The sequence below is a fragment of the Chelonoidis abingdonii genome, chromosome 8 (assembly GCF_003597395.2).
Source record: "Chelonoidis abingdonii isolate Lonesome George chromosome 8, CheloAbing_2.0, whole genome shotgun sequence".
In the NCBI taxonomy this organism is placed as follows: Eukaryota; Metazoa; Chordata; order Testudines; family Testudinidae; genus Chelonoidis; species Chelonoidis abingdonii.
Window position 1 is genome coordinate 9,494,870 of NC_133776.1, and position 15,124 is coordinate 9,509,993.

A 15,124-nucleotide genomic window follows, 5' to 3' on the forward strand; every position below is an offset into this window, starting at 1 on the left:
CAAAATGATTGTCTGCTGTTTCCTTCATGGAGGAAGGATTGAGTGACGACATTTACCCAGAATCACCCGTGACATTGTTTTTGCACCATCATGCATTGGGATCTCAACCCAGAATTTCAGTGGGCGGGGGTGACTGTGGGAACTATGGGATAGCTATGGGATAGCTACCCACAGTGCAATGCTCCAGAAATCGACGCTAGCCTCGGTACATGGACGCACATCACTGAATTATTGTGCTTTGTGTGGCCGCGTGCATTCGACTTTATGCAATCTGTTTTACAAAACCAGTTTGTGTAAAATTGGAATAATCCTGTAGTGTAGACGTACCCTGAGTTACTCTCTGCCCAGACGCTCTGTCCATGTCGCAGCATGTTGGGACAGGGACGCAAAGAGGAGAAATGTTATTGACACATTGTGTATGCTCTGTAGGTGGAGGACTTCAGTTTCCAGGGCCCTTAATCTGGTACCTTTCTTAAGTGCTTCTCTCCATGCCAAAGCTCCCTTCTACTGATTAGTCTTCATTTGCATTTTATGTGTTCTTTATCTGTGGCTGATTATGCTTTGTTGGCTAAGGCAAAGTAAACTGTCTTTCTCAACCTGCTGTATAAAACTCAGCCCACACCCAGTGTAAAGTTCACGTTTGCCTTTGTCTCAGTGTACGGCTTTTATTAACAAAGTAAACAACAATCAGTTAAACAAGAGCAACTCAACCCTTCTCCACAGGCATGGCTGCTCCTAAAATTCCTCCTGCAGAGCTGCTCAGCCCATACCACCTATCCTCTATCCTCAGACACCCACTCCCATCTCCCTTTTCTCCAGGTGGAATAACAACCCACTAGCACAGAGTGTTTGCAGAATCCCCTTAACTTTCCCCAGAAGGATCAACATTTGCTAGCAGGGTGGAGTGTTTGAGGCAAATCCAGCCAAAGAGCTACAGAAAAGCTAGATTATATTATTACATTGAATGATGCAGCAAACAAGGATGTTTCATGTATTTAATCAAAATCTGATATATCAGATTTCTAACGTGCTTACCCATCACCTCCATGTTGCCCCTCAAGTCATTGTGCATTCCAGCTGCTAAGAAAACAACACTGTACATTTAAATGTGTGTTATTTGCATAGCTGCTTGCGTGTGATTGTAGCAGAAAATTAGGGTTGATGTTCCTAGAGAGAGATGCTGTGGGAATTATTGCGGGAGAAGTGCTACGGGCTGTGTGATCACAGTGGTCCCTTCTGGCCATGGAGTCTATGAAATCCATGAATCTGAAGCTTAATGCAAATCTGCCTTTCTTTCATCATGCAGTTCTAGTTTTTAAGGTGGGCTGGGAAGGTAGCTCATGTAAGGGTTAGAGCAGGAATCAGGACTCATGACACCAGGTTATATGAGGAGTAACTTCACTGAACTCAGTGGCGTTACAGTGGTGTAAATTTATATATATATATTTATATCTCATAGAACTGGAAGGGACCCTGAAAGGTCATCGAGTCCAGCCCCCTGCCTTCACTAGCAGAACCGAGTATATTTATCTATATATCACAGAGGTGCTCTGATGAAAGTGCAGATATACATTATAAATGATGACAAATTATTGGCTTTGTTGGAAATGCCCAGGGTCTAAGTCAGCATGGAATTTGGCCATACACATATAAGGTGAATAGGGAACCTAGGAGGAAGGATCTAAAGTGCAGTGTTATCTCTCTCAATTAATACACTGTGTTTGGATTCATCACTGCAGATCATCATGTTAAATTCTGTTTCGGATCTACATGGCTATATTGACAAAAGTCAGCTAACCCGGGAGTTAGAGGGAACCCTGGAGTATGGCCACAGTCAATGGATACACCATCGAACTGTGAGTATTGTGTCTTGTATTCATTCAGTTCTGCATCCTGAAGTCTTCAGGCAATGATTGAAACTTAAATATTAAAGGATGATTCTCCAGTTAGAGTTAGGCCTGTGACTTTTATTAGAGCTTAATGGAATCTACTCACCCAAATCCACTACATAATGGAGGGAGAAAAGACCCTCCAAAATACTGTAGGGGCTTGGCAAGACTGGTATGTGAAGCTTACGTCTAAATGCTTCTCTGTAGTAGGATCCTGGTTCAACACAGCATCTCTCTATACAAGCAAAGCAATGAGACTTCAGCACATGGTTAACTGTAAGCATGTACTTATGTGACTTCCTGAATCAGAGCCTAAGAATCTCACTTTAACGAGAATCAAATATTCCTGTGTTTGTGAGGAAAAAAACACTGAAGCCACTGGATTTTATTTTTGCTCCTGGGGGAATTCGGCACCAAAAAATTAAAAATTCTATGCACAATATTTTAAAATTCTGCAAAACTCTGCATATTTTAGTTGTTAAAATAACGCAATATATTCACTCTGGTTTCAATTATTTGGATAATTTATTTAACTCAACAGTACAATGGATGGAGAATGGGAGTGGGGAGCATTGGAGGAAACCCCCAAACCCCCTTTGTCTAATAGTAATGTAGCTAGTATTCACCCTTTACTTCTAGTTATTAGTCAACCAATATAAGCAGCCATATGCTCAGTGTTACATCATAGGCAACTGAAGAGCAAGTGAGGGGTGGGGACTCAAACTCACAATTTATATTGGCTACTGACCATCTCCGTAGAGGTCAGTAGCAAACAGTTCATGGAGCACGTTTTGATAGGAAATTTTTTCAGTCCAAAAATTTAGACCAGTTCTAATCCCTAAAGCACCATAAGCATTTATAAGGCCTTCCTGTCCTTTACAATAAGAGTCCTTTACACCACTCTGACAATGTAAAGGAGCCTTAAAATTTTTACATCTGTTTATACTCCTGGGAGAATTCACTAAGAACAAAGGGAAACAATTCACTAAGCAGGCAGGCTGCTACATTCTGCTCTGCCTGAGGGGACAGAGCCTGCCCCATACCTACCTCCTCAGAAACACCCCAAAGCCAAGCCCCTCCACGCTGAGCATGAGCATACCACAATAGTGAGTGAGAGGGACTGCCCACCCTCCCTACTCCGGCAGTGATTTATGTCTCTACCAGCTGCTCCAGGTGCCCAAACCAATCTGCCTGCACTGCTAGGGAGGGGCGCGTGATCGCTCTTGCGGCTTCCCTTTACTTCCCCATCATAAGTCATTTTTCTGCGGGGAAGCAAAGAAATCTGTTGAGGCGATGAACTCTGCGCATGTGCAATGACACAGAATTCCCCTAGGAGTATATTTTCCTTTGTTTTCATTTCTTCATTATGTAAAAATGCATGACAGAGTGGGTCTGATTTCTTCAATGACCCAAGAACAGTATGGCAATAATAATTTCAGCTGGAAGGCACAAATAAAGACTTTATTCTTCTATTGACCTTGAAAGAACTTGTTACTTGCTTGGATGTTTAATCCCCCCTCTTGGGTTGATTAATGTATTCCAGTGGCTAATCATCCATACACATGAATATGTTATTGTTTAGGAAAGGATGGCAGCTGCAAAGACCTTATCTCAAATTCAGGACTGTTAAGAACCAAGGTATTGGTTCATCATCTTATTCAGAAAGGAGCAAGATACAAAGCTGGGCCCTGATCTGGAAAGGGATTGATTTCACTGGGGCTGTGAGCAGTACCGAGGTCCATCTGGGCAGATCTGCCTGTAGGATTGGGATCTCTGGGGATGTGTGGAACTAAGCCCTAAGTCAGGAAGTGTTCTGAGCTCAGTGGTTGGTTTTGGCCGAACTCTGTTATTGATCACCAATGCAGGCTTAAAACTCTCAGAAGAAATGTCTCTGAATATTTCTGGCTAGTTCCTTATGACAAATCACATCGCGAAGGGCATAGTTTTCTCACAGGGACTGACTTCCTCATTGCTTCATGCCTCTTGCTTTTGTATGGGACTTTCATGTCCCCTGCTGTGAAGTTCTGGGGTTCAGCACAGACCAGTAAAGGATTGTGTCACTGCTTGCCCTGGAGCTCTGAGTGTCTTCAGGGCTGTGCAGCTGTGGCTCACAACCTAGACGTGAACAGCCAGCAGACAAGCGTACAGATCATATCCTAGCTTCCACAGCCCAGCTACTGTTTGCACAGTGACTCCAACACTCCCCCATCCTGAATTTCTCCAAATCTGTCTCCCTGCAGTGTCCAGCTGTCTCCTGGGACATGTGCAGAAGCAATTACATTTGCTTCTGCTTTAAAGAGACAGACATCGCAGCTTGTTATCTTGACTGGCGTTAACAATCACTTCAGTGCAGTCAAAGCACTCGGTTGGTTTAAATAAAACATAAAACAAGTTTATTCAGTTAAAAAAAGCAAGTTCAGGTTCAAGAGATAAAAAGAGAAATGGTTACAAACAAAAGCAAAAACACACTTCTGTGACTAAGTATCAGAGGCATAGCCGTGTTAGACTGTGTCCACAAAAACAACGAGGAGTCAGGTGGCACCTTAAAGACTAACAGATGTATTTGGGCATAAGCTTTCGTGGGTAAAAAATCCACTTCTGTGACTGGAACTTAATTTCAGCAAGTTACAGTCTTTACCTGAGCAGCTTTCTCACCTATATTCAGTTCCCAGAGACTTCAATCCCTGGGTTGAAGGATCCCCTTTTTTCAGATGTAGAAGAGCTCTGGCCTCTTGTATATGCCCAGTAATGGATAACTGTGGGGTTCTCTCCCCTTTCTTTTTTTAAGTCCAGTAAACCTTTGAAATGTAGTCTGTGAAAAGGCAGCCAAGACAAGGCTCCTTTTCTCTGCTGGGTGTGGTCACCGTGCTGTCTGGTGTAGACTCCATGCAGTCTACTCCCCCAGTGGTGATTTTTACAATGCAAATGATCTGTTCCTGCAACCCACACAAATGAATAGCCCATTGAATTTGGACACACATGGCTTGAGGTGTTGGCCTCTCTCCTTTCTCTGGAGAAAAACTACTTATCAACTCTTCTGGACATGGCTGGTTTAAGCACATTTTGGTCCCATCTTTCCAGCATAACAAATCCTTCGTGGATTTGCCATACGTACATCATATAACAGTGTTAATAATTGTTGAGTTATTAGTTTTCCAGTGATGCCACTTTTTGGATAAATATCATGACAACAGTGTGTTAGGTGTAGTGAGCATGTCAGGCCTGAAAAGAGTTGCTGACCAAGTAGCGATCCCCCAGTGGGCCTCTGTGTCACACCTCCGTGCTGAGAAAAGGTACTAGGTTTGCTAAATTCCCGTCCGACATAGTGTGCGTTTTACTGCCCTCATAAAGCTGAGCTTTTCCCCCTCCCCTTGAAGTCATGATGATCTTGTTTTCTAGCCATACAGACCCAGGGTCTGATTTTCCATTCTCTTATGGGTTTGTCTATGTGGGGAAATTGACCAGAATAGCTATTCTGCACCTTAAATTCATATCCTAGTTATTCTGGAATAACTTCCTTGTGTAGACAAGTTGTCATCCTGGCACCCAACCTTTGCATCTTCACTGACTTCATTGGAGTCACTTCTGCCTTACACCAGTGCATAGGTGCTGTCTTTGAGTTGCTAGGGGATGCTGGACCCCTGCTCCGCCCCAGGCCCCACCCCTATTCCACGCCTTCCCCCAATTCCTCATCCTGCCTCTGCTCCGCCCCGTCCCGCCCCCTACCCCACAGTGCCTCCTGCAGACTGCTGAACAGCTGATCCGCAGTGGGCAGGAAGCGCTGGGTGGGAGGGAAAACAGATGAATCGGGGGGGCTCCCGGTGGGTGCTCAGCACCCACTTTTTTTTCTCCATGGGTGCTCCAGCCCCAGTGTACCCATGGTGTTGGCCCCTATGCACAAGTGTAAGAATGAGATCCTCCTGGCCCCACTGAAGTCAACGCGAGTTTTATCACTGATATCAGTGGAACTAGGATTTCACCTTAAGAAAGAAGCGAAACAGGCCCCGAGTCTCAACGGTACTGAAGAGATACCTTTACGAAGGACAAGAAGTTGTTGTCCCTTCCAGAGAGGATGAAATGTGGATTATTTGTGGGCTTTGCAAATGGTCACAAACTTGCAATGTCATTCAGTTTAAAAAAAACTTAGCTAAAGGAAAGTCTGTATTGTGTATTAGGAACAGAAGATGCTAAGCTGGGCCCGTATGTGGTATAGATACTGTGTCTGGGTTTTGGAGAGTTTATTGGTTAAAATTTTTCTCTGGCCCTTTTTTAACACTGTGTCCCAATATTTGTTTTACATTGAGCATATAGCATGCAGCTCGCATAGTTGTTAATCTAGAATTTCAGCCTTCACCGGAGCAGGGAATCTTACAGCAATCAAGCTAGCAACCACCATCTATGCATTGCATAACTGGCCTTGACAACTTCCTGAGCACCGGTCTAACTAGCTTGGTCCGAGTGTAAACATTTGGGAGAGAGAAAGCAAAGTAGGAATTGCTAGAAGCTATAAGGAATGCAACCTCTGCTTGTGCCTAAAGTAGTGCAGTGTTCTTGCAGGAGGCAGAAAAAAATCTCATGCAGCTACTTGATGCATGATAAAAAGCTTTTTGTCACAGCCGATGAGTTTGATCAAAGTATTTCACCCTGAAAAACTAGTATGGGAGTGAGTGGTTTGAAGTGTTCGCCTGCTTCTTTCCATAGCCTTCGTAACTCTTACTTTCATCTTAAAAAAAGAAAAGAATTGATCACTCTTGATTTGGTTGTGAGAAATAGTTGTGTAGGAGCGTTCCAGGGGTGGAGAGGCAACAATACTCAAAATTGTGTTAAGTTTTCAATAATGATATGTCAGTGGTTCCCAAAGGGGGCATGGAGGAACATTCAGGGAGTTCTGCAGGGCCTGGGCTAGCCCCTAAAGCGTAGAGTGGGAGCATCACCTAGTCCAGCTTCGCCTCCATCTGCAGCTCCTCTTCTGGCCACAGCCCCAATCCCACCCTCAGCCAGGGCCCCCAACCAATGGCTTCCGCTCCCAACCCCATCCCTGGCACCAACCTCAGCCCCCTTACCCCTGTTCATGCCCATCTCCCCCCCCCAGGAGCCCCAGCCCTGCTTCCAGTCCCAGCGGTGTGTGAGCGTGGATGAGGTAAGGTGGAGTCGTGGCCATGAAAAGTTTGGGGACTGTTGCAATATAGGCAGAGGAATGGAAGGGGATGACTGTGGAATTTTGCTTCAAGTACAGATGGGCATTCTGGATTTGTACCTCCTGATACGTGAGATGTAGACAGATATTCTCCCTCGGTGAGGATCTGAGTATAAAAACATGAACTGGAAAAGGCCTTGCTGAGTACTTCAGTGTCCCCTCAGCCTAGATAAGGCCTTACATAAATGCTTTCAACATTGCAGAATATTCTAGTGGGCTTCACACAGGACTGGGAGCCAGGATCCTTTAAATTCTAATCTTGGCTCCCACACCGACACCCTGTGGCTTTGGGCAAGTCACATTAGCTCTGGGAATTTCCCCAGCAGGGAAATTGAGGTGATTGTAATTGTTGATCTGCCTCATGTGATGATGTGCTGCCTGGGCTGTCAGCAGGACTTGCACCTGGGATCTGCAGCACTGAACTCTACAGCTTGAGCTAAAGGACAAACTCCATTAGCTAGTAGCAGTATTAACCTGTTATCCCATAGTGGACCATCCACTAGAGTAGCAGTTCTCAAATGTCATTGCACTGTGACCCCCTTCTGACAACAAAAATTACTACCCAACCTCAGGAGAGGGGACCAAAGACTGAAGCTGCCCGAACCCCACCACCTGATCTGCGCCATGGGTGGGGGACCAAAGCTGCAGCCCAAGGACTTCTGCCCTGGGCAGGGGGCATGTAACCTTAGCCTGGGTGGTGGGCCTTTGGCTTTGGCTTCAGGCCTGGGCGATGGGACTCGTGCTTTGGCTTCAGACTTGCTAGGGCCAACACCAGCCTTGCAACTCCATTAAAATGGGGTCCCAACCCACTTTGGGGCCCCAGCCCACACTTTGAGAACCCCTGCACTAGAGGGAGACGTGACACCCTTTACCAGTATGTTACATTCACCACTTCAGGGCATGGTACCATACACTAAGAAATACTATTGAACTGCGAAGTAACCAGCTTGTGACTCTGTATAATGCTGCTGCTGTTCCAGGCCATTGAGAACTTTGCCATGACAGTGAAAACGACAGCACAGATGCTACAGACCTTTGGAACGGACCTGGCAGAGACTGAGCTTCCCAACGATGTGCAGTGCACAGAGGAACTCCTCTCCTCCCACACAGAGCACCACAACAAGCTGAAGGTGAGTAATGCTGCGTGACAGCCCTGCCCCATGGGTGCCTTGTTGGATTTCCCAACAGCAGGTTTGCTCTCTGCTTTGATCCAGCCTTCGCTTGCTCCAGGGAGGAGTGAAAGATAAAGTGCTCCATTCTTTTTTTCCCAGTTGCTACATAACTAGTAATTACCTAAGCTACAGAAGCTGGCATTAAATTAATGCTAGAGGCTGGCCAATAGATGTGCTAGAATAAGAGTCCTGACTTTTTGGGATTTCCTGGTAGAGGACTGACTTTTCCTGTGCTGGTTGAAGGCAGAATGGGTATGAGTGTTGCCTCGTGCTGTAGATTGGCTCTAAAAGTCGGTTTTGCCTCGTTCCTTTCAGACGGCAATGCCTGGCATTAACAATCTCACTTACCACGTTATGGCGGAATGGTCTAAGACTCGGGTATGAAATACCTATGCTCCCTGGCTATGCTAATCTCTTTCAGAAAACCTGGCAGCTCAGAGCAGATGTAGATGAGGTGGAGGTAGAAAGCACCAGTGCTTCTCTACTCCAGCACTGCCATTGTTGTAAACACCAGGGCTAGTGCCAGAGGCAGAGAATTCCCCAAAAAAGCCTGATACAGATGAGGCCCCTCAAAACACACAGTCACATCCTGGCAGTGTCATCCAAGACCTTCTATGGTGGATAAAGTGTGCAGTTTACTCTGTGTGTGTGTGCATGTGCGCGCGCGTTCGTTTGAGTTCCAGAAGAGAACTTAAAAAACGAGCTCTTGTTTGCTGGGTGTACTCATGCAAAGGGTATGTCTACCATGCAATATATGCCCAGTGTTGTTAGAACTCAGATGAGCAGACCTTGGGTTTGTTAACCTAGGGCGTGAGCATCTATATTCATTTGTAACCCCAGCTTAGGAATTGTTGAACCCTGGGTCCCAGCCTGGGGCTCCAGCATCTACAGTACATTATGCAGCCCGAGTCCAATCACCTGTATCCCAGAATTCCTCCCAATATGTGGCCACTCTAGCTCTTAGTTCATGGTGCTGTGTGGGAAAAATTGACTGTCCAGAGCACAAAGGTTGACCTGTGGGATTGTGGGATGCTTTTGGCAGACTCTCAGAGCATGAGTCCAGGGGGGTTGTGTCTGCACTGCAAACCAATAGGACTTGAACGCAGAGTCCCAGCTTGACTCAGGCTCAGACCCTCCACCCATGTAGGGTCCTGGGACCCTGGGTCTGAGCCTTGTATTAGAGCGATTTATGGGTGGATGTAAGGGGGGCTAGGCCTGAGCCTGAGTTCAACTGCTGGGCTTACACTGCAGTGTAAACATACCCTAAAAATCCTATGGTAGATTTCTTAAGAATAGGGTTTTCTCCCTGGTATCTTGGGCCCCAAATATCCCTTCTCCCTTATAAGCTGAAGTACACCAGCTGCTGTCCTATCCCCTGGGTAGATGCATATCAGTGGGGCTATGTGTATAAAGGACACAGTCCCATGTGCCTTCAACACCCATTGACTTCAGCATGCAATGATGGCTTTCAGCATATGGCACGATCTGACCCATAGTTTGTAAAGTGCTTTGGGATCCTTGAAGCTGCTGCGTGTTGAGGCGGTCTAAGCTGTGAATGCACCTAGAGGCTTTGTAATGTGTGCGTGATCTGTAGATTTAAAACACGTATACGTAAGCATAGAATATTACTAATTGTTCTTGTTCTGTTGTACCTTGAACAACATTTTCAGCACAGACGAGTGCAGGCTGCAGCTGTAAATGCTAGTGCTACATCTCTGCTGAGCCTGAAGCTTAGCTGGGCGATGCAGATTGGGAATTGGATGGCACTTGAATGTTTCTGAATGGTTGCTGCAGTTGCATCAATAAGGGTTGAAACACCTTCCCTGCACATCAATGCACAAAGGTTAAAACCACAGGAGTGTGGCTGTTATTGCAGACCTATTGCACTCTTACAGCAAGCCATGATGTCCACTTGCTGGTGGGAATTCTTGGGAACCTAAATCCCGGTCTTCCAGGCCACACGTGTGGTTGGGGCATGCCTTAAAATTCAATAAAATCCTCTCTCTCCTTGGAGTTGAACAGAATCATTCTCTCTGCATTTCAGCTCCTGCATTCTGAGTGGATTTTTTCAGCTGTTGGACAGGTCCATTGTGTGCTTTCGGGTTTTGCAGTTGCATCCACTGCACTGCCAGTACCACATCTTTCAGGAGTTTCTGATAGACTCTTGGGCAGATGCAGCTGACTTCAAAGCAGTGTTACTGATAGAATAGGATCAACAGGAGTCTCTCTCACCAGCACTCCTACCATTCAGCAAACCTAGAGCTGCAGAAATCACTGACTCCACTCCTGCCACTGAATTCATTCTATATTTGCCACTGTTTTTCTTTGTCCTTCCCTTGCATGTTTGTCTGAGGGCTCATAATAGCATGTACATTTAGACAGCGCTTTAGCTTTTCAAAGCATTGAACAGACAGAAACTAGTTAATAGGAAGAGTTGAAATTAGGAGACTGGATATTGTTCTTTTTCGCCTGGATCTATTCTGTCCTTTGGCTGCGACACAACAGCATTCCCAAGAATTCCCACCAGTAGTAGGGCCAGACAGTGCTCCACTGAAATCAATGGGAGCTTTGGCACTGACTTCTGCACAAGCAGGAGCAGACCTTAATTAGTCAATGTGCTGTTGAGATGGCTCTGGCAGAGGTAACTGTACTAGAAGGATGCTAAATAGAAGACAGCACCCTCTTCTCTTGGCAGCCTTGGAAGCACCGCATTCGGAAATCAGTCCTGAAGTCAGAATGGACTAGATTAATGAAAGCTAGGGTTGTCACCCGGACAGTCAGGGTTTTGGCTGGTGTATCCGGGTGCCATTTGAAAAGCCCTGATGTCTGGTTGTTGGAATTTTTTTTATCTTTTGAAAAGGTGGCAACCCTAAGTGGAAGGAAGGGGACAGCGCAGCAGCTGCCACCGCCATCTCTAGGGCCAGGCTGCTCATGCAGCTCGCGGTGTGCAGGGGTGGGGCCTTGGGAGGAAGAGGTGGAGAAGGGGGCGGGGCCTAGGGGAAGAGGCAGAGAAGGGTAGGGCCTTGGTGGAAGAGGCAGGGCAGGGTTGGAGCCTCGAGGGTCCAGTTACCAGCCATTAGAAAGGGGGCAACCCCCATGAAAGCATAGGGCCTGATTCACAGCCCAGTGAAGTCAGTGGAAAAACTTCCACTGATTTCAGTGGGATTTGGATCAGGCCCTTATTCTGGGGCTAATTAAAGATGGGAGCATGCCACGTAAGGTAACTCAGTGTCTCAGGAGCTTTGCTGCAGAAAGCCGAGGCAGATTGCGTCAACGAAACTAATTCATATACATAGCCGGAGGAGGAAGATCTATTATTAAAATTTTGTCTGAAGGAGGGAAGCACTAAAATGAAATCGATTTTTTTATTAATTCGCAAAAATAGATGAAACAGCTCTAGGCCACCTTGCTGTTCCCTCTTCCTAGACTCCTTCCCTGAGCTCCCTCTAGTTTTCTCAAATAGCTATTGCATCAGCTCACTCCTGCTCTGTTCAGTTAGCATTGACTACAGCGTCCGCCACCTCCAGCGATTTAAAATGAAGGCGACTTTCCTTTGTGCAGCCCAGCTCAGCCTGAGAGTGAGAATGAAGCCCAGTGAGACAAAAACTTATGCAAATGTAGCAAAGACTATTTCACGGAAATCCTCACAAGACTTTAAAATGCATTTCAGAGCAATTTTATGCTGTAGTTCCTTACTGTGCCATGCCACACAAAAGGAGCACACTAGAATTCAAACCCAGCCACAGCCGCAAATTGCACAAAGCCACCGGTGATACCAAATCAATCTCCTTTTAATCTCTGGTCAAAACAAACTTTAAACAACTACTCACTTGGTGCCTCTACTTACCATCCACCCTAGGTACTTATTTGGCCGCAATTACCACAGTATCTGAGCACCTTACAATCTTTAATGTGTTTATCCTCACAAACCGCCTATTAGGTTAGGGCGGTGCTCAGAGTGGATTTGATTTAAATCACGAGTCAGGAAGACTTGATTTAATCATGGATTTCTATGGAAAAGTGCATTCTTGTTGGTTGTTATAACCTTAATACATATTCTTCACAACTCATACACAGATAGATGTAGGTTTCATTTTTAGAAGGTACACACTATACATTTTCAAAGTGATTTATTTTGAAAAGTTTTCAGATTAGTTGTACAGCTGTATCAGAAATGATTATTTGGTTATTTCGTTTATCAAATGTAACTGAAGCAGATAGTTCACCTCCCAATGACTTCATAAATATCTCCAGTTCAACAGGTTAATCATTAATATTTGGAGGATTTTCTTGCCATGCTGTATTAGGAGGAGATCACCACCAAACAGACATTTAAATTGTTTTATTTAACTAAAACAACAACGTTGTGTATTCTGGATTCTTTTTCTTCAACGGTAAACATAATGTTCTAAGAAAACAAGCATATGAATTTTTGAATGTAGTTAAACATTCGGAGTTTTTTAAAATCCATTTTGTTTTTGTTAAAATTGGTTTTAACTAAAATAGTTAAATGAAATATTAAAAAAAAAATTAAATTGACTATGTCAGCCAGGTCAACATGAGAAATTGAAAATACTTGCTTCTTCGGCTAACTCAGTCATCTTCACCTTCACTTTCCTGTTTGTTCGTTTACAAAACTTTTCTTAAACATGACATGAATATATTGTCTCATACTATAGAATTAGAATTTGTAATCCCTATTCCATGATGAAATATCTTGAGCTGTATCTTAATTAAAACTATTTTAATTAAAAACGATCTTTAGATAGGTTTTTTCCTCAAAAAGCATTTTATCAAAAAATCTGATTTAAATTAAAAAAAATCCAATTTTTTTAATTAAAAAAAAATCATTGATTTTTATCCATCCATGGCAGTACTATTATCCCGTTCTACAGATAGGGAACAGAGGCACAGAGACACCGTGACTTCCCCAGGGTCACACAGAAAGTCTATAGTGAAGCAGAGAATCGAATGTCGGTCTCTAAGTCCCAGGCTGCCTTTTTGTGGAGAATTTTTAACAGAGATCACATTTTTGTGAGTGGGCCCACTTGTGGTAGGGCCCTTTTTTTGGTAAATTGAGCCCAGCATTTGATTTCCTAAATTATTGGGAGTCTATTCTTGGTATTTTGTAACTGCTTAACTGTTTATAAATGGACAAAATAATTTGTGTAAAGGAAGGTGACACTTGTTGATTACTGGGGATAACAACAGAATATAGATGGGCAAGGTTAGCAATCGTAACTGATCTCATGGTTGCCATATGTGAGGTTAGGAAGGAATTTTTCCCCAGGACAGATTGTCAAGTGATCTTGGGGGGTTGCACCTTTCTCTGCAGCATGGGTCACTTGCCAGGATTATCTGAGTATAGCTCATTTAATCATTTTCCTGCCATCGTGGGCGTCTTGAGCAGTGGTGCACCTCAGTCCCATCTATTCTCTACCTATGGCACAGAATAATCTAGTCTCCCATGCTCTGCAATACTTTGGTCTAATTCTGATGGTTGGGATTAGCGCCTGGGTTCTGGGGGGTGTTAGTGCCCTGTGTTATATATAGACAAGATGAGGTAGTGATCCCTTCTAGCCTTCAACTCTGTGACAGAAGGAGCATTTTGGCCAGTCACAATCCCAGAAAACTCCAGAATTATTCTGTCCCTCAAGAGACACCAAAATCATTATTGTCACTTGTCACGTCAGGTTGCGTCTCTTCGTTTCTAGGCTGGTCACTAAATGCAGCTTCCTCGTCAAGCATCCCTGATTTGTTCCAATGTTCAATTCCTACAGAAATACCCTCCATTTGCAATGGCAGTACTTCTCCTTTGAGAGAGAAAGACAACAACTTAACCTGGGATTTGGTAAAACCTTATTTGAACTGGTGCGTTTGTTTGCTTGTCTCTCTCCAGGATGAGCTGAAACTAGCTGTGAAGCAGGGGGCCACGCTACTGACGTGTATTAGAGAGCCAGTCACGCGGAGCTCCACTAGCAAACTCAGTCCAGACGAGCTAGAAAATGTAGCGACGGTGGAAAGGTTGGTGAATTGGGATTACATCCTCCAGGTTACTAACTGACCCCCTGAAACATGCAAATGTGATTTGAATCCTAATTTGAATAAGTCTTTGTAGGTAGTTGTTTTTTTTAATCATTAATTCACAGCGAGTTTTTAGGAATATGCTACTGCATGTTTGGTGTGAGGAAGGTCTAGGTAGGAGCCATTAACTGGTGAAACTAACAGGGCCAGTTCAAAGAAACCTTGAGCCTCCTCAGTTCTGTTTGGTGAAGTTATTGACTACAAGGCCCAAGGCTTGACGTGCAATCTTGCTCTCCCTGTCCCGCCCACGCACACACTCTCCTAATCCAGGTGGGAGTGGGGCATTCCTGTGTGCATGTTAAAACAGAATGTGTATGTGTGTGTCAGTGGATGGAGGAACTCCCCTTAAACAGAGATGTCACCGGTGTCTGGAATGGGTCCCAGCTGAGAGAGCCATCTCAGGTCAGACTGCCCAACCTGGGCAGACACTCCCAAACTGGTGGTATATTCTATACTTAGATTTAACCAAGCCAGCAACAAACGTGTTTCTGGACTACAATATAGCTCACCGGGGAAGCCATCGGCAGTTCCCTTAGGCCCTCCAGCCTATATTATCACACAGATAAACTGAACTTCAGTGGTGACAGGTTATTAAAACCAAAAATCACCACACATTAGGTTCTTCCAATCCCAAAGGATCGGTCACTCACCCCAGGTCACCAGATGCTCAGGATCTCACCAAAGACAACGCTGCCAGCCAATTACTTCAGTAACTAACTCAGGTTTATTAGCTAAGAAAATAAATGACAGTTATGCAGAGGTTTAAAGCTGCTAAGTTACAT

The 15,124-nt window shown here is 44.7% G+C and overlaps 1 protein-coding gene across 2 annotated transcripts in view; it reads left to right on the forward strand.

The window, feature by feature from the left end:
• MCF2L2 (MCF.2 cell line derived transforming sequence-like 2) overlaps positions 1-15,124 on the forward strand; it is a 318,915-nt gene that overhangs the window by 129,110 nt on the left and 174,681 nt on the right. For both annotated transcript variants that reach the window (XM_032803865.2, XM_032803866.2), the window contains exons 6-8: positions 1,740-1,856; positions 8,067-8,216; positions 14,158-14,282. In XM_032803865.2, coding sequence (XP_032659756.1) covers positions 1,740-1,856; positions 8,067-8,216; positions 14,158-14,282 — 392 coding nt within the window. The remainder of the gene's footprint in view (positions 1-1,739; positions 1,857-8,066; positions 8,217-14,157; positions 14,283-15,124) is intronic.